General features: G+C 41.4%; 1 protein-coding gene across 3 annotated transcripts in view; it reads left to right on the forward strand.

The window, feature by feature from the left end:
* The window catches only part of pemt (phosphatidylethanolamine N-methyltransferase), a 152,201-nt gene that overhangs the window by 78,707 nt on the left and 46,296 nt on the right, over positions 1-27,198 (forward strand). For all 3 annotated transcript variants that reach the window (XM_041229824.1, XM_041229825.1, XM_041229826.1), the window contains exon 4: positions 16,535-16,680. In XM_041229824.1, the coding sequence (XP_041085758.1) occupies positions 16,535-16,680 (146 nt within the window). The remainder of the gene's footprint in view (positions 1-16,534; positions 16,681-27,198) is intronic.

Consider the following 27,198-nt stretch of genomic DNA (forward strand, 5'->3'; position numbering starts at 1 on the left):
AGGATATACATTTTGTTAGTTTTCTGAATTTATTTGGAAATTTCTAGGTGCTGTTTTCCGAAAACTGACTTTCGGAATATTCCGTTAAATTTTCAGAAAACTGTGTTTACGTGACTTTTGATATTGGAATTTGTTTTCCGAAAAATATCGGCATTCTTATGCTCATGTAAATGCACTAAATGACAGGCCACGAACTGGGAGACGAAGAGTCACAACACCTGGCCTGCCACATCACTTCAATGTCAATTGTTAATCAGCACAATAAAAAGTCGCTGCACCTGCTCTAAAACAGAGTTTGTCATTTTTCGATCACATCTGGTGAATTTTATCCAAATATGAGTGATATGTTTCTTTTGATGCTCTAGTACAGTGGTCCTCAAAGTCATGCCCGCGGGCAAATTCGTGCCCGCGGCAACTGTTCTTAAATTATGGGTTGAAGACATTTGTGGCGGGTCGTAGCCTGGGAAAATAAAGATAGCTTTAAACACGTTTTCCAAGAAAAGCACCACAGCAGTCTGTTGATAGTGCTGCTCGCTTATGCTGTGCTTGTATGTATGCGTTTCTTTTTTTTTTTTTTGGAATGGCTTTTGCTTTATGATCAACCAGTTAAATATCTGCATTGTCTCTGCGGTAGCCCAATCATAAGTTAGCTGGGTGGGACATAAACTGTGTCTGTTTCAGGTGCAGGTACCAACTGTAAGTTTAACCAGTAGGAGAGTCAAATATCTGTCAAGTTTTACGCAGCTGTCCAATCATAAGCAAGCAGAGGCCGTTCAAGGTATTCTGAAAATTGAAGGCGAGTGAGTAGGCAAAGGGAAAGTGAAAGATCTGACAGCTGTCCAACCATTCCTGAGCAGAGGCGGGGTGCTAATATGCTGGGTAAGCACTGCATCTCGATGACTGTTATTGAGAAAAATAATACTTTTCAGTATTTAGAATCTAATTTTCCATCTCTATTTTTTTTTATTTCACTAGACAAGGGAAACTCCGTAATATATTTAGTAACGAATCCACTTTCTTTGAATAATTGTACTGGAAATGAGCGATCTTTAAAACAGAGTAGTGTTGACAAATTTGTCAAATTGAGACAAAGCGAGACACTATCTACACTTTTTTCTTTTAGTCTCACGGTTAACTGTGTAAACATTCTGTTTAAAAAATATTTGCATTGCATATTTTATGTAAATTATTTAAAGAATAAGCGCAGCACGCACAATTACTACCTGAGACTTGGCCTTATTAGAGTGAGCCAAGAATAACCCCATTAGAACTCTTAAAGAAAATATATATATATATAATCTCGCGAGAAGACACTGTGTAAGATAAGAACCTATGCAATAGTCAGCGTGACCGCAAACAGCCAAGCAAGATCAATTTATGCCCGTGCCAAAATTACTTTGAGGACCACCGCTCTAATATAAGTGATAAGTTTCTTTTGGTGCTCAGTATACATTATTGATTAGAAGTTGGCAGACCTGATTTTTTTTTCGGTAACATTTACCTTTAAGAGCCTTTAAGACATAAGAACATAAGAAAGTTTACAAACGAGAGGAGGCCATTCGGCCCATCTTGCTCGTTTGGTTGTTAGTAACTTATTGATCCCAAAATCTCATCAAGCAGCTTCTTGAAGGATCCCAGGGTGTCAGCTTCAACAACATTACTGGGGAGTTGATTCCAGACCCTCACAATTCTCTGTGTAAAAAAGTGCTTCCTATTTTCTGTTCTGAATGCCCTTTTGTGTAAACTCCATTTGTGACCCCTGGTCCTTGTTTCTTTTTTCAGGCTGAAAAAGTCCCTTGGGTCGACACTGTCAATACCTTTTAGAATTTTGAATGCTTCAATTAGGTCGCCACGTAGTCTTCTTTGTTCAAGACTGAACAGATTCAATTCTTTTAGCCTGTCTGCATATGACATGCCTTTTAAGCCCGGAATAATTCTGGTCGCTCTTCTTTGCACTCTTTCTAGAGCAGCAATATCTTTTTTATAGCGAGGTGACCAGAACTGCACACAATATTCAAGATGAGGTCTTACAAGTGCATTGTACAGTTTTAACATTACTTCCCTTGATTTAAATTCAACACTTTTCACAATGTATCCGAGCATCTTGTTAGCCTTTTTTATAGCTTCCCCACATTGCCTAGATGAAGACATTTCTGAGTCAACAAAAACTCCTAGGTCTTTTTCATAGATTCCTTCTCCAATTTCAGTATCTCCCATATGATATTTATAATGTACATTTTTATTTCCTGCATGCAGTACCTTACACTTTTCTCTATTAAATGTCATTTGCCATGTGTCTGCCCAGTTCTGAATCTTGTCTAGATCATTTTGAATGACCTTTGCTGCTGCAACAGTGTTTGCCACTCCTCCTACTTTTGTGTCGTCTGCAAATTTAACAAGTTTGCTTACTATACCAGAATCTGAATCATTAATGTAGATTAGGAATAGCAGAGGACCTAATACTGATCCCTGTGGTACACCGCTGGTTACCACACTCCATTCTGAGGTTTTTCCTCTAATCAGTACTTTCTGTTTTCTACATGTTAACCACTCCCTAATCCATGTACATGTGTTTCCTTGAATCCCAACTGCGTTCAGTTTGAGAATTAATCTTTTGTGCGGGACTTTGTCAAAAGCTTTCTGGAAATCTAAATAAACCATGTCATATGCTTTGCAATTATCCATTATCGATGTTGCATCCTCAAAAAAATCAAGCAAGTTAGTTAGACACGATCTCCCTTTTCTAAAACCATGTTGACTGTCTCTTTTGGATCTTATTATAGTTCCAATAAGACAATGTGCTCTTCTGTATTGAATCAGAACGAAGATGTCTGTTGCAATGTCAGTGCATGTGTCTGTAATGTTAGGATAAACTCTTTATAGACTGAAGACAGCAGAGAGGGCTGAGATTGTCGTTGGTTTTAAGTATTGTATTGTTAGATCAGCTAGCTGCAGAGGATTGCCTGGACTCTACACTGCAGTATAGCACTGTGTTTACCAAGACGGCCTGGAATCTTGCACAGTACTTTTTTCTTTAGCACATTTCTTTAGTGTTGCTAAAATGGTACCACAAGCAAACTGAGCTACATTTTTTTACATGGCCATTATTTTAATACGTGAAAAGTACAAATTTGAATATCTTGCAACCCAATTGAATAGTTTGGTTTCCAGGCTTGTTTATTTGATTGCATCAGTTTGCAAATGAGCGAACACCAGCACTTTGTGTTTTAGTATACTCAAATCCCTTTCCTATAGCCCAACTCACTTCATATGGCCTGTGAGATTCTGATGAGGGAATGTGGCAAAGTGGCTGGTAAGGGGAACAGGTGTAGCGGTGATGCGATGCAGGAGTGACAGACAGACAACTGTATTTTAGTGAAAAAGGTGCTTTAATTATAATCCAGGTCTGGTGACCGTAAAATAATAAATCCCCGGCTATACACAACAATGTGTAAAGCGCGGGGATAACGAAAACAGGGCACAGTCCCGAACAAAAACACAAGACGCAGTCACCAGTACTGGGTGCGTGCAGACGTACAGGTGCTTAGTGCAGACACAGGTTGTGTGGCGTGTAGTGGTGCTCCGGATCATGCTGACCCTGGGACAGCTCCGGAGGTGTGCTTAACTGTCTAGTGCTGAATACAAGAAACAGACAGTTACATGGACAGACACAACAATACAAAACACGAACACAATCGACTCTGAGAGCTCCTCTCTCAGTCCTTCTCTCTCTCCAAGCGTTTAACCCAAATGAAGGAAAAAATCAGCGTTACCCTGGCCCCTATATGTAATCCCGCATGATATCTAGGTAAACGGTTGCAGCTGCCTTATTACTTGCAGCTGCCTCTCGTTTACCTTTCAAATCAATGCGGTCTTACAACAGAGTCTCGCTTCTTTCCAGGCTGACCCACTTCCCTGTCCCGGAAACGAACTGTCAGGCCAGCCCTTCCAGATACTTCTCCTCTCGTTCTTTAGCGCCCTCACAGGTCGGGAGGAAGATTTATCACCAGAACTCATATTTCTGTCACAGGGAAGTATCAGCATTACCTTGTCTCCTGGTCGAAAGGTTCGAATTAATGCATTTTTGCTGTTGCCGGTGCTGAGCAGATTTGAGGTTGTCCTGGGCCAAGCGACTGACCTAATCCAGGCGATCTCTTAGTAGTAGCACATGCATCACTAAATTTTTGGATGAGCTTTTGTGCTCCTCCCACCCCTCTCTCAACAGGTCGAGGATGCCGCAAGGCTGTCGGCTGTTTTACAAGAGCTTGAAGGGAGAGAACCCTGGCGAGCTCTGCGGCACCTCTCTCACTGCTAAAAGGAGGTAGGGAAGAAGCAATGCACAATGTTTTTGCTCTTGTGTTACAAAATGTCTCCATCTGCTTTAAGGTCTGATTAAATCGTTTTACCAAACTGTCTGCCTGTGGATGATAAACAGATGTCCTGATGGGACATATTTTTAATTTTTATATACCTGCTATAACGTGTTAGACAAAAAGTTGGTTCTATGATCAGTCAAAATCTCCTTGGGGATTCCTACTCTCGCCATAATCTGTACTAACTCTGTAGCTATTGCTCGTTGCTATTATTCTTGGCCCAGAATCACTGTAGGGGTGGCAGAAAGGTTGCCACGCCTACTATCAGGTGACATTTTATTGTTCCTACCGATAAGTATACTTTCAGGGTAGGGTGTGCCGCTTTGTATCCATGGATACAGGAGATGGCCACCTGACCTTGTGGCCACCACAGCACACCACCCAAGAGCTGTTCTAATCAAGGTTTGCTCACATGCTGTGTCCACTAATGCATAGAACCACATCAATCACACAAGGCCCCTCCCGACCATTTTCCTCGCACTTACCTATCTCTGGTGCCCAATTACATGCGGCCGCATCACACTACATTGCAGCGGGGCATGACCTGGCCAGATGTCCTATCTGGCTGCAGCTAAAACAAGTTGGGGGGGGACAGAGGGGCCAGTGGTTAGATATCTGACCCATTGCTGGTATGGCAATGGGGTAGGGGAAGCACCTCTACCCCAGCTGGGGGCCAACCTTATTCTCCATGAAGTGGAGGCAAGGGGGCCCATTTGGGTAGGCGGTCTCGAAGGTCTGGGTCCCGGTGCTGATGGTGGTGGTAGAGAGAGAGGAAGGGGGGGGATCAGTAGTATCCCGGTCCAGGCGGACACTAGGGAGTCCTCAAAATCCTCGACTAGTTTCACAGCATCTTCCAGGGTGTCAAGGTTGTGGTGCCGTGTTCAGGCTTGGGTATCAGTGCTGACCACATGGCAGAATTGCTCCACAACCACTGCTTCCCCCATTTTCAGTTTGGTTTTCTTCTCGGAGGGGTCAGCCAATGTACCATGTGATCACACAACTGCTCCACAACCACCCTGTGGTGTGTCTCCAGGGATCTTCGGTACTCCCTGAACCGTACCCGGTGGGTCTCTGTTGTAATGTTGAGGCAGCAGAGAATGGTGTCATACTGGCACCGTTGAGGTCACTCATAGCCTGATACAGTTTCTGAGCCTTCCTCGATCAGTCAGGGTCCCAGCTAGCTCTCCCAGAACTCCTGCGGCCATGTCCCAGTGGTGGCCAGCTGTACCAAATGTGACAAGTTATGCCTCTGGGTCATCCTAAGCCGACATTGCTGTTGTTCCTGTAGGGACTGGCACTGGGGAAAGTGTCATCCCTACCCGTTCAATGAGTGTAGTGTAGTGATCATCCCTCTTTCTCCCCTTTGTCTCCCATCTGCTGTCTAGAGCCTCCAGCAGCTCTGCCAGTGTGTTGCGGTCCACACAGGTCGGGAAGGAGATTTACAAACAAAAATCATTGTATTTCTGTCATGGTAACCCATTCGATACCCTCACCACTCTGTGTGAAGAAGTGCCTCCTACCCTGTGTCCAGAGTCTATCTCCAAGTTCCAACTGTGGTCTCTGGTCCTGGTTTCTGAGCTGCTCTTAAAATCTTGGTTGAGTTTTGTCAGCTCCTTTTAAGATTTTAAAGACTTCAGTCAAGTTTGTTACCCATACTAGTGGAATCTGTGATAGCTGTTTGTACACGTTGCATGGATCTGTTGTCATTGGTAAAACAGTTTTTTGTTGATTTTTATGCTGAAGATCCTCTATGTAGGTCAGCATTTCTGTTTGTGACACATGTTTTTGTGGTGACATCAGAAAAACTAGGTCAGGTTCATTCATATTTTAGTCTATTTGAAGAAAAAGTCTTTTGATCAGAAAAGTGCATGTTCATTATGCCCTGGGACACAAGGTAAGTGTTTGGCTGTGCTCTCCTTCTTAACCAGATTCCATTTTATTTATAATGAGCCTGTGGTTCAGTATATTTGTTACCTGCGGTTTCTTTAAAATAAAACCCAAAATTATGTCACAATCCATCAGTGTCCTTTGACGCACGGCCAGAGTTTCTGTGGTTGGCCAGTTTGTTAAAAAGCACTGAAACACTCTTGATTTCAGCGGCGAGCCATGGGCAGCCAAATCCTGCAGCTCCAGGCAGTGGAAATGAGGTCTAATTTATGTGTAAATGTATGAATTTCATAAACAGAGGTTACATACTGTTGTGCCCCAAGAATTATCACACAAATGAGTGGCTATTTACCTCCTGAGATGGTAAGAGCCCATGTATATGCTGTTGATATATGACATGGTGTGGCAAAGTGCCCCTCCCCTGGGCTATTTATTTGTGTTTTATGTTACGTGTAGTGTGTTACTGTTGGTGTATAGTCATTTGTACATGGGATATAAATGGGTCTGTGTAACACGAGTGGTTTAAAATGGATATTTGTATTTAGGCACAAGGATTGCACAGCACTTCACGTGCAAGTAAAATGTAATAAAATGCGAGCATGGGAAATTGCACTTTATTAATTCACGTGCAATTTTACCGAGACTCCGATTGAATGATTGAATCAAGTCTCGGTACAGCTGCATAAAAGCAGCATGTTTTCACTCACTCTGGGTTGTGTGTTCAGTGAGTGGAGAATGGGTGTGGAGAGGAGAAAGTAAGAACGTTAAGTAAATCATAATACTATCTCACTGTGTTTATCTGTGTAGTACATTTTGTTTGTATATTTATTTTGGCTAAAGTGCTGTGTCCTGTGTCTTGTTTGTCTTACAACCTTTTTATTTTTCCGGTTTGTTGAATCAGTAAATGCTGAGCATAGCTCAGCTTCACCAAAAATCCACATCTCTCTGTCTCTTCTGTGTTTGTTCCTGTTTCTGGTCTGACGTCACCCACTGCAGCTGTCTTTGTGACACATGGTGTCATCGTGGGATTACCAGCGAATTTTTTCCACCTCCACCAGCAGTGGAAGAATGTCTGCTGGTTTCGTCCCCAGAGCGAGAGGGAGAGCCGCAGCAGTCTCCTGCAAGTGAGGGAGAGCCACACCAGTCTCCTGCAAGTGAGGGAGAGCCACACCAGTCCCCTCTAACAAAGGTTACAGGGCACGCCGCTCCCACTTCTGTCGCCAGGAGACTACACACCTCTCCCATTTCTGTAGCCAGGAGACTACACGCCGCTTCCACCGCACAGAGCAGCAAGAGCTGCCTCTGCCTCCGCCACCTCCACCAGCAGAGGGTGAATGCCTGCTGGTTCCCTTTCCACTTCCCCCACTATCACAAGGAGAGGAGCTGGAACTGCCTCTGCCTCCATCACCATCAGGGGGAGAGGAGCAGGAGCTGCCTCTCCCTTCACCAGAAGGACCAGGACTAGATGCTGGCAGTCCTCAGCAGTTCCTGCATAGGCTGCTGAGGGAAGCACTGGGTAGAACCTCCCTGGCCGCAATGGCCGAGAAGAGGGCCAAAACCCGCACTCCAGCTTGTCCTGACGCGACACCGCCCAAGGATGCCTTCATGTCATGGCTTGGGGATGCCTGCCTTGCTTCGCCCAAGGATGCTTGCCTGGCATCGCCCGGGGTTGCCTGCTGCTCCGTGTCGTCTGGGGTTGCCTGCTGCTCCTCATCGCCAGGGATTGCCTCTGTCTCCACTCTGTCTCCCAAGGGTTAGATACTGCCTTCGCTTGGGGCTGCCGGCTCTGCTTCGCCTGGGGTCGCAGTCAGCTCTGCTTGGCTGGAGCCCCACCAGAGGGAGCTGCCGGCTATGAAGAAGGGGGGAGAGGTCAGGAGACCACCTTTCTCAGCAGCTTTTCCGCTGCCAGGACTGCCCTGGCTGAATGAGTCAGCCTGGAAGCTGTCAGCAGGTCTGCTGACAGCATTGCCCCAGGCAGTTTTTCCGCTGCCAGGGGTGCAACGGGACAGAGCAGCTTTTCCGCTGTGGGAGTGGACCAGCATGCTGTCTATATATTTGTATTTAGGCACAAGGATTGCACAGCACTTCACGTGCAGGTAAAATGTAATAAAATGCAAGCACAGGGAATTGCACTTTATTAACCCTCCTGCTATGTTCGATAACACTATACACACTTTATGTTCTGGGTTAAATTAACCCAGTGCTTTATAAGTCACCTCAAAATAGTCATTCCCCCCAAAAATGTCTTTTACCTTAATGACCATCAAGTCACTCAACTTTTTTTATTCAATTTTTTTTATTCCATATATACCAGATTTTTCTTATTTATTCACTCGTTTTCATCATAAAACACACAATTTGCAACCATTTTATGCTATAATGGACATAATGTTATATTTTTATTTGCTGAATTTGTTTCTAGTATTTCACACACATATTTTGTTTGCCTTGCTGTCAATGTCAAAGGGACAGACATCATAATAACATCTTATGTTTCGGGTCAAATTGATCCATACAGTTTATTTCAAATCAAAACTGTCAAATGTATATTTTTCAAAAACAATACTTTATTTTTAGTCAAAGATAATTGCAAACATGACATGAACAAGAACAAAAATGTTTTAATCCATACACAATGTCACATGAACAATGCAACCATAACGTCATGCAGGTATGTACAGATTCACATCATATTCACACAGAACATGAAGGCAGTATGTGTGTGTGACCTGCAGATTAACTTCTTGCATTTGCAGCATTGTGTGGCAGTCTTGGTGTGCGTCTTCCAGTAACAGATATGGAATCTTCCTAGTTTTCTGCTCCCAGCTGGAACCTCAGGCACAGGTGGACCAAATCCCTCTGCTTGAACCCTCAACCATCGCTGCAGCAGCTGGGGCTCATATGGGGGTTCACAAGAGCCTTTCCCAGATGCTCAAGGAAAAACGTCCTCCAGCAAAGATTCCCACTGTGCCAGCCAGGGTCCATTTCAGTCCAGAGTATGAACGCATTGTACGCAGAGACATCAATGATGTTGTAGAAGACAACCAGCGGCCAACGGGCCGTCTTTCTTTTGCAGCTGTATGTGCCTGTCACTTTGTCCAGATTGTCGACTCCTCACTTGGTGGCATTGTAGTCCAGAATCATGGCAGGTTTCTTGTCCTCTCTGGTGCTCACAGCAGCATCCTTGTGCAGGACCACATTCTTGTGTTTTTTTGGTGAGTATGATACAATTGTCGTGGTGTCTGTGAAGGCAAACATGGAGGTGAGAGGGGCTCTGTTTTGCATTGCCAGCAGTTCCCTGGAAAATCCTGGGAAGCTTGTTCTTCGACGCTCCCCACCATGGTCAATTTCCTCTTGAGAAGCTCCTGTCCAAGGTTGTAGGAGGTAAAGAAGTTGTCATGTGTGATGTTGTGACCCTTTAGAACTGGGTCATGTCCAACACCACCTGTATTCCTTGGTTGTTCTCTAGGGCTCCTCCAGGTGGTTTCCCCATGTACACCTGCATGTTCCAGGCGTAGCTGGATTGGGCATGACATGCCACACACATTTTTATTCCATATTTTGTTGGCTTACTCGGTATGTACTGTTGAAAGGGACAGCGGCCTCTGAAAGGAACTAGACTTTCGTCCCCGGTGACATTAGGCCCAGGATTGAACATGAGTGGTAAGCGCTTCACCCACTTATCCCACACATCCCTGATTGCTGCTAGTTTGTCCTTCTCACGTCGCCTGGGTCTTGTGTCTCGGTTGTCAAACTGTATGACCCTGACCCTATGAGGAGTGTGTTTCGTCAAGCTCCTTCCAATTGTCTACAAACACACGTCTCCCTTCCATGTATGACATATCCAGTATTATTTTCTCTATTGCTCTTGGGATGAACAATTCAAATGCTGACTTTGTCTTTGACATGTATGATAGCATATTGTGTGGGACCTGGGACCATTCTTATTATGTTTTCAGCAGGCACTCTTCCCTGACTTTCATGGGGGATGAGGACCATTCAATGTTTCCATTCTTTGACATGAAAACCTCACTTTCAGGCTGTGAAAAAGTTTCCTCTTCATTTTTATTTGTGTAGAATAGTGTTGTATCTATGTGTAGTGTTGTATCTAAGAAAGAGAGGTTCCATTTCCCGCAGAAATAGAACAGTGTGTCTCCCCCGACACGAAAAGTTTGAGCTCTGCAGTTCCCGCGGGAAACTGTGTACGCTCCTGGCAATATGATAAAAATGAGTGTGTTTGTGTGTACACACGTTCCTGTGTGAGTGTGCATGCAGCTATGAGGGAGAGAGAGATGAAGGGGGATGAGGAGTGAGTGAGAGAACAACAGAGAAGTTTATTTTGTGCGAGAACAAGAAGTCCTATTCACTTTAGCTACTGGGTTAAATTGACCCAGAACATAAGTGTTTTCCCTTTTGTTTATTTATTTATTTATTTATTATTTATTTTTTACAAGTTCATTACCCCTATTGAGGATAAGATGAAGGCTCATGCTGAAAAAAGTCAAGTTTTCGATGTATTTGTAACTTCAATATTTCATGCAGCTGCTTATTTTTTTACATTTAATAATTAATCATTATGTTGTCATGTACATTTCCTCATGCCACCTTTGGATACATGTGTATTGTCATAAATGAAATAAATAAAATGACAAAATAATAAAATGAAACTGCAATGCTGCCCTTCAGTTAATTTGAGAGCTGTTTAATGTTAGGCCGTGTATTCCCGCCTGCACTGTCCAGATTGTGTGGCTGCTGTTGTTAGATTGTATAATGCAATGATGACACACAGCCATGGATGCCCTTTTAGTTTTCAGCCTGTAGACATTTAGTTTGCTGTTCGTTATCTTGGTGTATATTGTCTGACCTTCATTGTAATGGCTTGTGAACACAGTTGTAATATCACTGAGTTTAAAAGGCATGTCATATGCAGACAGGCTAAAAGAATTGAATCTGTTCAGTCTTGAACAAAGAAGACTACGTGGCGACCTAATTCAAGCATTCAAAATTCTAAAAGGTATTGGCAGTGTCGACCCAAGGGACTTTTTCAGCCTGAAAAAAGAAACAAGGACCAGGGGTCACAAATGGAGATTAGACAAAGGGGCATTCAGAACAGAAAATAGGAGGCACTTTTTTACACAGAGAATTGTGAGGGTCTGGAATCAACTCCCCAGTAATGTTGTTGAAGCTGACACCCTGGGATCCTTCAAGAAGCTGCTTGATGAGATTTTGGGATCAATAAGCTACTAACAACCAAACGAGCAAGATGGGCCGAATGGCCTCCTCTCGTTTGTAAACTTTCTTATGTTCTTATGAGGAAATACAATATTGTATTGTTTAAGCTGGCGACAGGAAATCTTCTTATCATCTTATATAGTACAGAATTGTTATTTTATACTCTCTTCTAAAATGGCCTTGCATACATATAGCTACTGTATGTCAACTCTATGGAATTAACAAATTTTGCTTCATAAAGTCAAATTAAACCTGCTGAATAATATTTTGTTAACATACCTCTTTGTAGTTTTCCATATACTTAACAAAACTGAAGACATTTTAGAAATTTGACATTTTGAAATCTAACATGAAATATTGTACTACTATTAGGCTTCTGGTAAACTTTTGCAACAATTTCATTTCGCATAATGTTAAATAAAAGATCAAAATTATGGTCACAGTGTTTTTTTTTTGTTGTTTTTGTTTTTTTAACCCTTTGCTGTCCTATGTCAGACCAGGTCCGCCATTACAATTTTCCCTTTCCAGTCAACATTTTTTCATCAAAAAGATGTAAAGCATAGGTCTCTAGTCTTTTTTTTTTCCAGAAAAAGTGGAGAAAACCTTTCAATAGCCAAAAAAAAAAGGGGGCGGATCTGAGCAATACACCTAGCCCCTGCACCACATCCAGCGCTCAAAGAATATCATGGACATTTGCAGAGTTTTTTGAGATGTAATAACATAATGACTTGGATTGCATTATTTAGGAATTTAGTGATAAAACTAGTGATCAGGAGAGGATTTGTCAGTATGCACATCTATAAAGAGGTACGTGAAAAATACAGGGAACAAGGGGTGGGGCTTGGCTGGAGATGCAGTACTGATGTCCTTTTGCCATACACTGCCTTTTAAACCTGTTTTACTCTGAAAAAAACATTTTAAACAGTGTATGTAAAATAAACAGTGTGTGTGAAAATAAAACTGACAAGCACTGAATAAATGGACCGCTAAGGGTTAATTATGTCTCAATCCTAAAATACAGAATGGGTAAAATAAAATGTCCAGAAATAATCTTATGAAAGAGCCTTATGAAAGAATAAGGACAATGACTTCCGATTTGTTAAGAGAGAGCTCTTTCTTCAAGGTAGCGTTTAATCGGTCCTGTAGATTGTTAGACCTAGGTGTTGTGCTGTGTGACAGGGAGACCCTGTCTTTGGTTCTTGGGTGAATGTGTGCCTTTTTGGAAGCAACTGGGACATGCAACAGGAGACATTACTAAGGAAATAATTGAGCAGTTACGCTTCCCCGGTGCTGAGCCGATTAGGAGGTCCGGATTGGCTGGGCGGTGTGCGGAGCTCAAAAAGCATCTGCGCTGTAGATCGAGGCTACTGCATGCCCATAGCGATACAAACGGGTGTTGAGAGAAAGATTGCTGTATTTTGTGTTATGTTGTGTTGCAAACTCGTATTAACTCGGGGGCTGAACCTATGGAGCCAGCGCTAACCCTGGGAGCTTCTACCTCTGCACACAACCACAACCCAGGAGAGCATCTGCTCCACAGCATTAACTACTATGGAGCTGTTCAACTGCAAGACAGTGCTCTTGAAGGCATTGCAGTGGCAGTGTGAAGAAGCAGGAGTCATCATGAGGAGGCCGGAGCTCCTGGATCCCCGAAGTAGGTCAGTTTAGGGGACGTTGATCCCAAACAGTATTGACAGGGTTTGCGTAGTGTAGTAGGTTCCTTTTAGTGGGACTAACATTCGCCTTGTATGGCAAACATTTATTTTGAGCTTTGTTTTGTTTTATTTATTTAATTTGACACGAGGGCTACCATTGCTGGTATCTAGTGTTCTCACTTGTGTTGATTTAAATTTGCGCGCCTGTGCAGCATGTCAATACACAATACTCTGTGTCTGCCTCAGTATTTTCCAGTGATGACCCACACACTTAAAAAAAAAAAAAAAAAACCCTGTTACATGCTGACATAGTTCTTCTTTTTGACACAGTAAAAAACATCCCACCACCTTTACATAAATGTCCGACATTCTTGCCGTGCCTTATGGCTTATTGTTGACAGATCTAGTAAATGTCTATAAAAAAGTGTTCTACAATATAACACTAAGTTCAAATGAAGAATTAAATTTCTTGCATTTATAACGGAGGATACAACCCCCCACCCCCCACCCCTGTTGCACAGACTGCATTTCAAAGTTAACAAAAAGGAATTGTATGAAAAGCTGCTTCAGTAATCAGGCCCCACAAAGAACCAGGGCAATGTGTTGTTTGTGCCTCACCATGCTTCACCTAAATGTGTGATTATCGACAGGGCTACCTGCTGTTTATAGAACTAGTGGCTCTAACTGCATTCGCTGTCACCTACAGGGAATAGAAGGAGAGGTTTGTGAATGACTGACTTTGCTGTACCCTAAATACTGAGTGTGACTCACTGTTTTGTAAAGGAAAAGTTCAAGCTAAGAGGAGAGTATTTGTGCTGAAAATAAGATCCATCTTGGCCCTTGTACATGGACTAAATAAAAATCTACAGTATATAAGTAACATTAGAAAATTCTTGAGGTGCAATGTATCGAGATAGTATATCAATCAGTGCAATGTATCGAAATAGTATATCAATCAGTGCAATGTATCAAGATAGTATATCAGTGCAGTGTATCGAGATAATATATCAGTGCAATGTATCGAGATAGTATATCAATCAGTGCAATGTTTGAGATAGTATATCAATCAGTGCAATGTTCGAGATAGTATATCAATCAGTGCAATGTTCGAGATAGTATATCAATCAGTGCAATGTATCAAGATAGTATATCAGTGCAATGTATCAAGATAGTATATCAGTGCAGTGTATCGAGATAGTATATCAGTGCAATGTATCGAGATAGTATATCAATCAGTGCAATGTTCGAGATAATATATCAAAAAGTGCAATGTATCGAGATAGTGTATCAATCAGTGCAATGTATCAAGATAGTATATCAACCAGTGCAATGTATCGAGATTTGTGTTTGGGAAATTACTGTAATTACATTACTGTTACAAGTTACTTCAACAACATTATAACTAGTTACAGTAAATTATTTACTTTTCAGGCGCACTTTGCATTTTACAGAGATCTGTTTTTCGGTTGGGTCTGTAAAACTGTATCTTGAAATATTCTTTGAAGATCCAGCTATCCAACCCCTAGTTCCCTCCTCTGATACCATTTTCTAGCCAGGTGATATGAAAAGCATGTTAATGTAAGGTTTCTGATTTCAGCATTAGCCGTATAGTAGATCTAGTCCTTTTTTTGAATGTAACAGAAAGATACTATGCTATTTGTAACCTGAAATGTAATGTGTTACTGCATTCAGTTTCCTGCCTGAAAAAGGAATCAATACAGTTACAAGTTACTGACAAATGTAACCAGATTACTATTGTGCAACGTAATGTAACAAGCAACAACAAATCTAAATTTTTTGTCTTGTCAGTGTAGTAAACGCCTGGGGGTCTTGCAGGTTCCTGATGAAAATATATCCTGCAAGAGCAATTCATACATGATGCCTTAGTGAAGGCCAAGACATCAAGGCAGCATTTGCAATATATTACATGTGAAAACAGGACTTGGGCCACATTGTGTGAAGGTTTTGTCATATAGGTTTTCGTCAATAACTCATTAAGTGAATTTTTTATCTAATGAGGCCCAATTATTCACATAAGGTATTGAATCAGTGTAGTCAGTCATAGTCACTCTTGGTATAATGCTGCACAATGACAGCCAATGACTGCTTGTGATGCCCAGCTATATTCTAGAACTTTACCAATTACATTCATTGAATACTGTATGTTTTGGCTGTGATTGTTTTGGTTATCATTGTGGCCAAGTTGTAAACAATGGCAGACCATTATAAAGGCATTGCAGCTAACAAAATAATAGCATTTCTCCATCACTGTAACAGGGGAGATCTGTGCTGACTGTCTGACACATGCATGGTACTGCAGGACAAAGGCAGCAGCCTCGTAAGATCCACCTGTCAGTCATGGCAATGACACAGAGAGGTGGGGAAGAGGGTGTCTTGGTTTTCCCTCTCTCTGAGAAGCAGACCTTGGGGGATTGCTCAGCCCATAGTACTGTGCTTGGTTGTGCATTCGGGTGGCCGTGGCTGGGAATACACAGAGACGCTGGCTGAGAAGGCTGGTGTAAACATAGACTAGGCAGGAACGCCAGTGGTTGGAGCGAGTGACCAAAATAGGCAAGCACAGCTGAGGAAGACAGCCAAACTAGAGAAAGAAGACCATAGAATATAAAGTATTACATACCTGGGGAGATGTGTGTAGATATACAGGGAACTCTGGCCACCCAAGTGTATAAAGAATAGCCAAGCGTAGGACAGAGACCAAAACGGACCGGCATAGCAGCAGTGGGGGCACTGCGTAAGCAGCACTTTTTGTTTTGTAATTTTATTACTGTGTTTTATTTTCCCTTTTTCTTTCGCCTTTTGTTTTCATTATTCTTTTGAGCACATGTCAGTGCCCAGCACTGATTTGCCTACCAACATTGGTAGTCCTGTGAACCTGTCTACCATCGCTGATATTCAGGCCACAGACAACAGCGTCCTCTGTGGGCTAAAAGAAAATATATAAAAATAATAAAACTGGGCACCAGTGCGGTGTTTTCAATCAAACCTTCTGTCTCCTGTGTGTGTCAGTGAATTCCCACCACCCTTCCACAATCACTGTGTAGCATGTTTTTTTCATGTGGTACAACACTAGGTTAAAGAAGTCTCTGTTTGCAAATCTTGCCTTCTTATTGTCTTGCACATCCTTGGACCCCACCCCTTCAGAGCTCTCCTTCCTGTAACAAACCAACCAGCTACTTCCCCTATTGACTAACATGCTTTGCAGCCAGTAAGATGAAGTAAAGCAGTAATTGACTTCCTAGAAGGCAAAGCAAGAAAACTGTTAACTTTTTTTAACCCAGTGCCACCCAATCCTATTGTCACTCATTGTCTAATTAATTGAACCCTTGTCTGACCACCTGTTTGACAGAACTTTTTTCTGTCTGGCAGCTTTACTGAAGCAATGAGGAAACAGCCTAAACTGGAGCTCCTGGAAAGTCCAGAGGCATTTTATAGCGGCTTGGCAATCCTGGGTATTGGGTGTTTATTTGTATTCAGCAGCTATTATGCCCTCGGATTCACTGGAACATTTTTAGGTAAGAGTGTAACTTTTTTTTCTGAAGCACAAAAAAAGTCCATTAAAGTTGTACAGAATTGCATGCAATGTTTGTAACAAACACATTTCATACAATTTGTTGTATCCCATGATGTCCGTATCATAGCAATATGTTTTTCAACATAATCCTGATTGTATTGATATTTTAATTCACACATCATAGGTAAATCAACTAGGGAATTAATCTAATTCAGTGTTTTACTCAGGAACGTTCACCAGGAGAAAGTCAATGTTTCTTTTAAACATAACAGTGTATCCGGTCCGTGCACCCTCTTGCAGCAATGTTGGTGATTTGCAATGAGTGGTAACAGAAATTGTAGGAAAGGAAAACCAGCATACACTGCGACCCTTAGAAGAGAAATTCTCTTTCTCCTAGCAAATGCTACTGAGTAAATGTTGAGAAATATGTTCCCCAGTAAATTTGTGACTCATCTACTGTATGATTTGAAAAAGTCTGCAATATTTTAAAAAATACAACACTACAGTACAGACAACACAGGACACACAGAAGGTTATGTGTTTCCTGTAAACTAACAGTTTATTTCTGAAGGACAGGTAAGTGCCCAGACTGATTGGTTTCTAAAGGAAGATAAGGAAGGTTCCATTTGCATATGTAAAATGAAGTCCTGAATGAGTATGGATCCTAAATGGCCTAATATGGTGGGTTCAGATAGCCGGAATTCAACAGAAGCAGTCTGCACTTGCTTGCACTCGCTCTTCTGTCCTTGTAGCTCCTATCTGAATAGATATCAATGGCTGGAAATGAATCTCCTTAACAGCACTCTTGTACCCTCTTTTAAATGCAAATCGGAAATAAGATTGTTTTTTGTTTTTTTTTTAAAGCAAGAATTACATTGACAAATTTAGGAATTCTATTTTTCTAGTTTTTTTTAAGATGATTATGGCAGACATTAAAAATAGAAATCCTGTGTTTACAAGTATAAGATATGATGTTATAGTCCTGGAATAGTCTCGCTCTGTCCTGCACTGGGACCATGGCCACATATTACCTGCACACTGCTTTGTTTTTCAAAGGAATCAAGATGGTCTTAAGAACTTTTTTTTTTTTAAATAGCGATGACATCATGTAATGATAAATGATATGTTTACTCAGAAGCCCACAGTTCAGTAGTTTTTCAGTGATTTTTTTGTATCCCCGACTGGAGATGAAATCCCCTGCCAATGGGATGATCTGTACAGTGGAGAGTGTTGTTCACACCTCCTGGATGAAACCCCCTGTAATAGGATGTTCTGTACAGTGGAGAGTGTCGTACATGGAATGTTCCCTATCAAGTATGGAATGTATACCTCCTAAATACCCCAAACCTGAAAAATTAATATACCAAAGCTATGCACCAGTGCCTGTGATTCAGTCATGCCCGCCCCCCGAGGGCATAAGAAGACTGCACGCAGATACCAGCATCATTTTTCCTTTCAGAGAACTGAACCTCGACGAGGAGAGCCAGATGACAGATGAGTGCTTGTTACTTTTTATCTGCATCTGTTATTTGCTAATTGTGTATTATAATGTGATAATTATTTATGTTGTTTTAGTTTTACTAATTACACATATTATTTTGCACATAGCCTGTTGTTTGTTACATCCCACAGTGGCCTTGTGCCCCACATGAAGCCGGTGGCTCCTGTTGCTCCTTCCCAGGGACCAAGGTTACAGCACCGGTAACGTCCCGACCCGGTGCAAGTCATTGTACATGTGCCATACCGAGGGCATCATAGCGAGGGTATCAACTGGTACCGTATTGTACCGAGAGTACTGTACTGAACTGCAGTTCCATCCCAGTACATTACCGTTCTGACTTGGTGCAAAGTCACCATCCCTGATTCAGAAGACTTGGTTCAGGTCTTGACCCGCCTTGTTAAAGTTTTTTACAGTACTGTAGACTGCATCCAACCTGTTGCATTTCTGTACAGCGGTGTTGCTGCTGAGCAGACTGTGTCAGCAGTTTTTTGCAGTACTGTACACTGCACATGCCCTGTTACATTACTGTACAGTGGCTGTGATGCTTGAGCAGACTGAAGCAGCAGTTTTTTCCAATACTGTACACTGGGTTTTATCCCTGTGGCATATGCAAGTCCAGCCTTCCAACAGAGGATAAGCATGACAGGTGCTCTTTCTGCCTGGGGCCAGAGCATGCCAATCAGGCACTCACTGACTGCAGTTTCTGTGACTTTTGTGAGAGTTTCTCTAAGCGCACACAGGAGAAACGTGTCTCGCAGCTCTGCAAAGCACTCCATGTCCATTCCACGTAGACAGGGCTCTCCTCCATACTATTAAAGAGATGACTGTGTCCTCTCAAGATAACTCTGTGCCAAGGGAGAGCAGAATTGCCCAATGGAAGAGCCCACGTAGGAAGCCATCTGTACAGTCTTCCTCATCATCCTCTGCCTCTCCTCCTCCTCCTCCATCAAGGAAGAGGAAGAGAAAGAGTCACCGGTCCAAGAGATCGGCGGACTCCGAGCAGATGTAGAAACTCTGGGCAGCTATTTCCCATCAGGGCACACTGCTTGCTGCGCTGCTGTGTGAGCATGCTGCTCTGCCATGCCGTCTGCGTGTCACACCTACATTTTTGCATATATCTGGATAATCGCTTATCAGATGGTCATCAAACTTGGTCATTCGTATTCTGTACTATTCTGCACATACAGTTAGTGCTGGGACAAATATCCGAATATTCAAATGAATAATTTTTTGACATGTATTCGGATCCAAAAATCAGATATTCATATTCTCTAGAAATGACAAAATTACCTTGTACTTGTTTACCGCCTCACCAGAAGTTGCGCGACAGTTTTAAAAATGGCAAATGAAAAAGAGCTCTGTGTGATATGCAAGATTAATATATATATAAAAAAAACACAGGATCAACGCAGCAGCTCGCTGAAACAGTGCCTAACCTGCTGGAAATGTTGTGTAATGATTATTATATAGATTGTATATAATATATAATTTTTGTTGCGACTTTCTGTTATATGGAGTGTAATTAATGACTGTAATTAATTACAATTTGCCAAAAGCAACCAAAAAATAAACTGATTAATTGAAAATGTGCAAAAGAAAACAAAAATGAAAAAACAGAAGGAAAAAAAAAACATTCATATTATGATCATGTTGCACAAGGCGAAGCTGTTCACTGACTTGAATGGCAGAAAGTTGGCGTGGTCCCGTGTAGTTGGGATTTGTCGAGACCCTAACTCAGCTTTGTGTTTGTGTACAAACACAAAATAAAGCAAATTTTATATAGATATATATATATATATATATAATATATAGTATAATATATATATATATATATAATCGGAAAATAGGTCCTTGTGCCTTTGAATCTCCTCATTCCAGTGAAGTATCGTAAGCAGGGCTGTCTCTCAGTGCCTGAGTAAAAAGAGTTGAATGGCCATGCGGGATATTTAACATTGGGCGGACCCTAAAAGGTTAAAGCAGTCCTGATCACCCAGGAACTGGATGCTTACAGGCTACATGTGTGGGCCAATTGAAGTTAATTATACCTAATGCTATGATAATCTTGATCCCCTGCCTAACCACACCTGTAGCCTGGTCGGCCGTTAACATCTTTGCATCATGGCAGGCAAGTATGCTGACCGCAGGTCTATCTGGGTGTTGTCAGCAACACCCAGATAGAGCTGGCTCACAATGTCTATGGCCACCGTTTACTGTGAAGAAACAGCAATGGCAAGGAATGAAAAATAAAAAGTAGAAAAATAAATAAAATACTGTGTCAGCTTTATGTATTGCTTATTTCAGGAACAGACAAAACAACGTTTAACTTGAACTGCTATATGTGGCCTCCTTTGTTTTGCAGTTAATGCACTGAGGTAAAGTAAGGCCTACACAACGTATTCTTTACTCCTGGGATATTTCTTCAATTTAACGTGTTACATAATGTAACGTCTTGCTGTAAAATAAAGGCACACACACACAGGGGCCACACCCCTCTGCCCCTGCTGCTATGCTGTCTCTGCCTGCGTTCTGAGCAAAATGGTGGTTTTTATTACTTTTTGAAAATTAGCTAATATCTGAACAAATATTTAAATTATGAGCGAACATCCAAACATAAAAATCCTACTGTCGTCCCAGCACTACATACTGTACTTATTTGCTATAACGAAAGTGTTGGGGTCCAAGCCTTTTGTTCGTTGTATTAAGGGGTTCATTATAGCGAATGGACAATCAAAATGAACAATAAACTGTTGGAGTAAATTCATGAGATGATATTGTGAATAAAACTAGAATTACATGTACCTGTTCATCTCATGTATGTAGTATTCTGCCTTTGCTTTATCCTATTCATTAAACAGTTAAAACGCAGTACAAAAAGCAATTATCCCAAATTGAAGCTGAACTTTTATTCAAACTCAATTTGACAGGAATCGTTTCAAAGTACACCAAATCTGATATATGTTGTGGTCGTCAGCTTTATTCATGACAGTTATAGGTGTGAACGTACTGCTGTGGCAATGAGGGGATGCCTGTTACTGATATACCTGTCGGGTTGGAACAGTGGTCATTTGAAGAGCATCTATATGCAAGTTTGGGTCATTGCAATGCAATAAAAGCTGGGGTGGGGGCTGCAGCTTTTATTTATTCTGTAGTGTATGTGACAAAACTGTTGAACTCTTTATTAAGGTGAAATGTGAATGGTCAGGCTTCATCCCAGGTAACTGGGCCAGGTTGGTTGTAACCTAGATTTGTATTTGTAGTTTTTATTTTGGCCTTACCTCTCTCTTCCCATGTGTGACATGATAGCCGGGTGTTGGAGGCAGGAAGGAGAACTGCAAATGTTTATTTTTTCAAAATAAAAATGACAAACAAAAAGAGTCAAAATAAAAAGGTTAAACAAAACAATCACGCACCTACAAATAATGAACAGAAAATCCTTCACCCAAGTCTTGCACTATCACGGTGAGTTTTAAACATAACCAGAGGTGCATTTGTCTCTCCAGGAACCTCAAAACCTCCCTCTCAATGGAGCTTCTAGCTCCCTTTTTATATCATGTTGCTGTTCCCAATTAGCACCAATTATCTAATTTGGGAACAGCCACATTCTCACATGCATTTTGCAGGGATAGGAATTAACCCCATCCCTGCCAACCACCTCCACAAACCCACAAACACAACAGTTACTTACAAGCAGGGCTCTGCCCTGCTACACCATGTTATTTTATTTATTTTTATCCTCGAAATGGCAGCAGAGCTGATATTCAAGGGTGCTTTAAATGTACAGTAACATTAAGAAATAAAATGTAGTAATTCACGGATGACCTCGTTGGCTAGTCTGCAGTTTGGTGAGCCCTGTTACTCCTGTGGTTCTGTGTTTAACATTTGTTCTAATTTTTAATATATTTTGAGGAGTGCTGAATTATTACACTGTGTAACAATTTTTTTTTTTTTTTTTTGTTCCTGGGTAGTAAGTGTTATTTCCTAATTGCTTATGCCTCAAAAGTATAGAAAATGGCTTTTATTCCCCACAAACCTTGCTTTTGTGACCAGGACAGGTAAATTTCAAAATATCACTATTTCCAATGAGAAAACGGGCGCTTTTGTGTCTTTTCGTTCACATAAAGTCAGAAAAAAACAACGTATGAATCCAAATTAACATGTATTTATACTAAAGTAATACAAAAATGACTACAAAAGATTTAGAAGGGAGTAGTTTTTTGAGATTTACGATTATACTGTAAATTTACTCAATGACTAAACAAAAACTACTCAATGTTAGGCAGGAGCTTCAGTGACCAAGACAGCTCAACTTGCTGATGTTTCATGAGCAATGGTGTCCAAGGTGATGTCGGCATGGAACGCCGAGGGAAAAACATCATCAGCAAAGGGCAACAGTAGGCGGAAGAGCATGCAGATCAATTGACTGCAAATTTCAACCTGGGGCGCGAACAGCCAGTTTCATCAAAAACGGTCCGCAGAGCGGAATACCATAGTCAGGTTCAGTGCACAAACTGCTTATCACACCTGGCAATGCACGTTTTTGAGTCCAGTGTTGCAAAGAGCACAAGTAATGGACTACCGAGCAGTGGAGAAATGTGATATGGTCAGATGAATCATCCTTCACCATGTTTTCGACAAATGGACGAGTGCATGTGTGGCGCCAACCTAAAGAACTCTTCAGCCCTGAGTGCTTAGTCCCAACAGTGAAGGGTTCTGTTGGTTCCGTAATGTTGTGGGGTGTATTTTCCTGGCATAGTTTGGGTGCACTCATTCCCTTATAAAGCAAGGTCAATGCTAATCGCTACTTAATGGTACTGAGTGATCATCTTCACCCTATGTTGCAGCATTTCTGTCCTGCCGGGTGGGGTTTCTTACAGGATGACAATGCCCCCATCCTCAGAGCACGTGTGGTTGCCCAGTGGTTTGATGAGCATGACACTGATGTTATCCATATGTCATGGCTTTCTCAGTCGCCAGATCTGAACCCAATTGAGCATTTATGGGATATTCTGGAACGACACCTGAGACAGCTTTTTCCACCTCTATCAACCAGACGTGAGTTGATTGATTTTCTCTTGGAAGAATGGTGCCACAAACTGCCTTCTGCTTCAGCCAAATATTTCAAATTTTGATTCATCAGTCCAGAGTACCTGCTGCCATTTTTCTGCACCCCAGTTCCTGTGTTTTCGTGCATAGTTGAGTCACTTCGCCTTGTTTCCACGTCGTAGGTATGGCTTTTTGGCCGCAAGTCTTCAATGAAGGCCACTTCTGACCAGACTTCTCCAGACAGTAGATGGATGTACCAGGGTCCCACTGTTTACTGCCAATTCTGAGCTGATGGCACTGCTGGACATCTTCCGATTGTGAAGGGAAGTAAGCATGATGTGTCTTTCATCTGCTGCAGTAAGTTTCCTTGGCTGACCACTGCGTCTACAGTCCTCAACGTTGCCCGTTTCTTTGTGCTTCTCAAAAGAGCTTGGACAGTACATCTGGAAACCCCTGTCTGCCTTGAAATTTCTGCCTGGGAGAGACCTTGCTGATGCAGTATAACTACATTGTATCTTGTTGCTGTGCTTAGTCTTGCCATGGTGAATTACTTTTGACAGTAAACTGTCTTAAGCAACCTCTCTCACCTTGTTAGCTGAGTTGGGCTGTTCTTCACCCAGTTTTATTCCTCCTACACAGCTGTTTCTGTTTCAGTTAATGATTGTGTTGCAACCTACATATTGATTTGATGATCATTAGCACCTGTTTGGTATAATTGTTTAATCATACACCTGACTATATGTCTACAAAATCCCTGACTTTGTGCAAGTGTACCTAGAAGAATTGATGCTGTTTTGAAGGCAAAGGGTGGTCACACCAAATATTGATTTGATGTAGATTTTTCTTCTGTTCACTCACTTTGCATTTTGTTAATTGATAAATATAAACTATTAACATGTCTATTTTTTAAAGCATTCTTACTTTACAGCATTTTTTCACACCTGCCTAAAACTTTTGGACAGTACTGTATGTAGGTAATGGAAGTGCATAAGTGTTTCAATGAACAAATATATATTTAATAGTATTTTTACTTGTTACATTAAACCAATGTTCTTCTGCTTTAGAACATAAAGTTTACAAATGAGGAGGCCATTTGGCCAATCTTGCTTGTTTGGTTGTTAGTATCTTATAGATCCCATAATCTAATCAAGCAGCTTCTTGAAGGATCCCAGGGTGTCAGCTTCAACACTACTGGGGAATTGGTTCCAGACTCCCACAATTCTATGTGCCTCCTATTTTCTGTTCTGAATGCCCCTTTGTCTAATCTCCATTTGTGACCCCTGGTCCTTGTTTCTTTTTTCAGGTCAAAAAAGTCCCTTGAGTAGACATTGTCAATACCTTAATTATTAATTTTGAATCCTTGAATCAGATCACCGCATAGTTTTCTTTTTTTAAGACTGAATAAATTATTATTTTTTTAGCCTGTCTGCGTATGACATGTTTTAAACCAGGGATAATTCTGGTCACTCTTCTTTGCACTCCCTCTAGAGCAGCAATATCCTTTTTTGTAGAGAGGTGACCAGAACTAAACACAATATTCTAGAGGAGGTCTTACTAATGCATTGTGCAGTTTTAACATTACTTCCCCTGATTTATGTTCAACACTTTTCACTAAATATCCAAGCATTTCGTTGGCCTTTTTTATAGCTTCCCCACATTGTCTAGATGAATACATTTCTGAGTCAACATAAACTCCTAGATCTTTTTTATAGGATCCTTCTTCAATTTCAGTACATCCCTGTGACAGAGATCGAATTATTCTTGGTGTTAGACCTGTGAGGGCACTGTGTAAAGGGAACAGAGTACCCTGGACTAAAAGGCATGACAATTTATTCCCGTGGGTAGGTGGAAGTCAGCCAGCTAGTACCTCTACGTTAGTAAAAAAAATGCTCCAAGGGGAGCGCAACTACTCCATTGTCGAAAAAGAGTGTTTGGCCATCAAATGGGCTACTCACTCTTTGAGATACTACCTGCGTACTACCATTACTACCATTTGATCTTGTTACCAACCACGCCCCATTCAAGTGGTTACGCACAATGAAGGACAGCAATGCCCAGATAACTCGATGGTATCTGGCATTGTAGCCCTTCATGTACCACATGGTACACCGTGCGGAGAAAGACCACCAAAATACAGATTATTGGGATATGTGACAGAGATCAAATTATTCTTGGTGTTAGATCTCCCTCCCTATCTGGGATTGCGCTATGTAAAGGGAACAGAGGACCCTGGACTAAAAGGCATGACAATTTATTCCCGAGGGTAGGTGGAAATCGGATGGCTAGAAAAGGGACTGAAATGGTGTGGCATCCGTGGATTGGAGAGGCGGATGAGCTCGTTCACCAAGGGGTTATGAAGGAGGGTTTAAATAGGGGTCGTAGCAAAGTAATCTGTTCCTTTGTAAATGGTTAAAAATTACCTAACTGGAGACCCTGTGTTACCAAAAATGTGAGTGTTGTGTTTGTTAGTTTGTCTAGTTAAACTGTCTGTTTGTCTATTTTTCTAAAAAGACTACTAACACTATCCAGAGCTGTAGCCGCAGGCCAGCATCAAACCTAGACACCAGCACTTCCCTTTTCACTGAGAACTTTTCAACACGAGCACTTGATTCACTCACTGTAGAAACTGTGTCTGTGTTTTGTGTTTCGTGTGGGTGAGATAAAGACTGGACTTTTGGTTTCAGGTCAAACCCGAGGATTTACAAACGAATTGATACACACTGCTGTTTCAGTTCATTCATTGTTGTTTACAGGTGTTTGCCATAAGGCTCTGGAAATTGTAATTCTCAATAAACACCCTTGCACCTGGATATCATTGTCTGTCTGCTTATTCTGTTTGCATTCACCTGTGTTCACTCACCACTTTGTCACACTCCCATATGGTATTTATAATTTACATTTGTATTGCCTGCATGCAGTACCTTACATTTTTCTATATTAAATGTTATGTGCCATGTGTCTGCTCAGTTCTGAATGCTGTCTGGACCATTTTGAATGACCTTTGCTGCTGCAACAGTGTTTGCCACTCCCCCTATTTTTGTGTCATCTGCAAATTTAACAAGTTTGCTTAATATACCAGAATCTAAGTCATTAATGTAGATTAGGAAGAGCAGAGGGCCTAATACTGATCCCTGTGGTACTCCACTGGTTACCTCGTTCCATTTTGAGGCTTCTTCTCCTCTATTGATTACTTTCTGTTTTTTACATGTTAATCCCTCCCTGATCCATGTGAACGCATTTCCTTGAATTCCTACAGTTTGAGAATTAATCTTTTATGTGGGACTCTTTGGAAATCTAAATAAAACCATGACATATACTGGATAATATATATGTTATCCATGGTCGATGTTGCATCCTTAAAAAAAATCAAGCAGGTTAGTTAGACACGATCTCCCTTTTCTTAAAACCATGCTGACTGTCTCCTAGGATACTGTTACCATAGAGGTAACTTTCTATTTTGGATCTTATTATAGTTTCCATAAGTTTACGTATAATAGAAGTCAGGCTTATTGGTCTGTAGTTACCTGGTTCGGTTTTGTGTCCCTTTTTGTGGATCGGTATTACCTTTGCACTTCTCCAGTCTGTCGGTACAACCTCTGTGTTGAGACTGCTGCGTGATCTTGGTTAGCAGTTTGTAAATTACTTCTTTCACTTCGTTGAGTACTATTGCGAGGATCTCATCTGGCCCAGGAGATTTGTTTATTTTAAGAGCTCCTAGTCCCTTTAACACTTCGGCCTCTGTTATGCTAAACTTATTTAAAACTGGATTATAGCAGGTCGACATGTGGGGCATGTTGTCCGTATCCTCCTTTGTAAAAACTTGTGAAAAGTAATCTTTTTTTTTTTAAATATATTTGCTATTTTTTTTCTTTTCATCTATGATTTTGACAATTGTATTTCTTAGACATTTCACTTCCTCCTTGAATGTTCTTTTGCTGTTGTAATATTGGAAAAACTTTTTGGAATTGGCTTTAG

The sequence above is a fragment of the Polyodon spathula genome, chromosome 26, assembly GCF_017654505.1.
Source record: "Polyodon spathula isolate WHYD16114869_AA chromosome 26, ASM1765450v1, whole genome shotgun sequence".
Classification (NCBI taxonomy): domain Eukaryota; kingdom Metazoa; phylum Chordata; class Actinopteri; order Acipenseriformes; family Polyodontidae; genus Polyodon; species Polyodon spathula.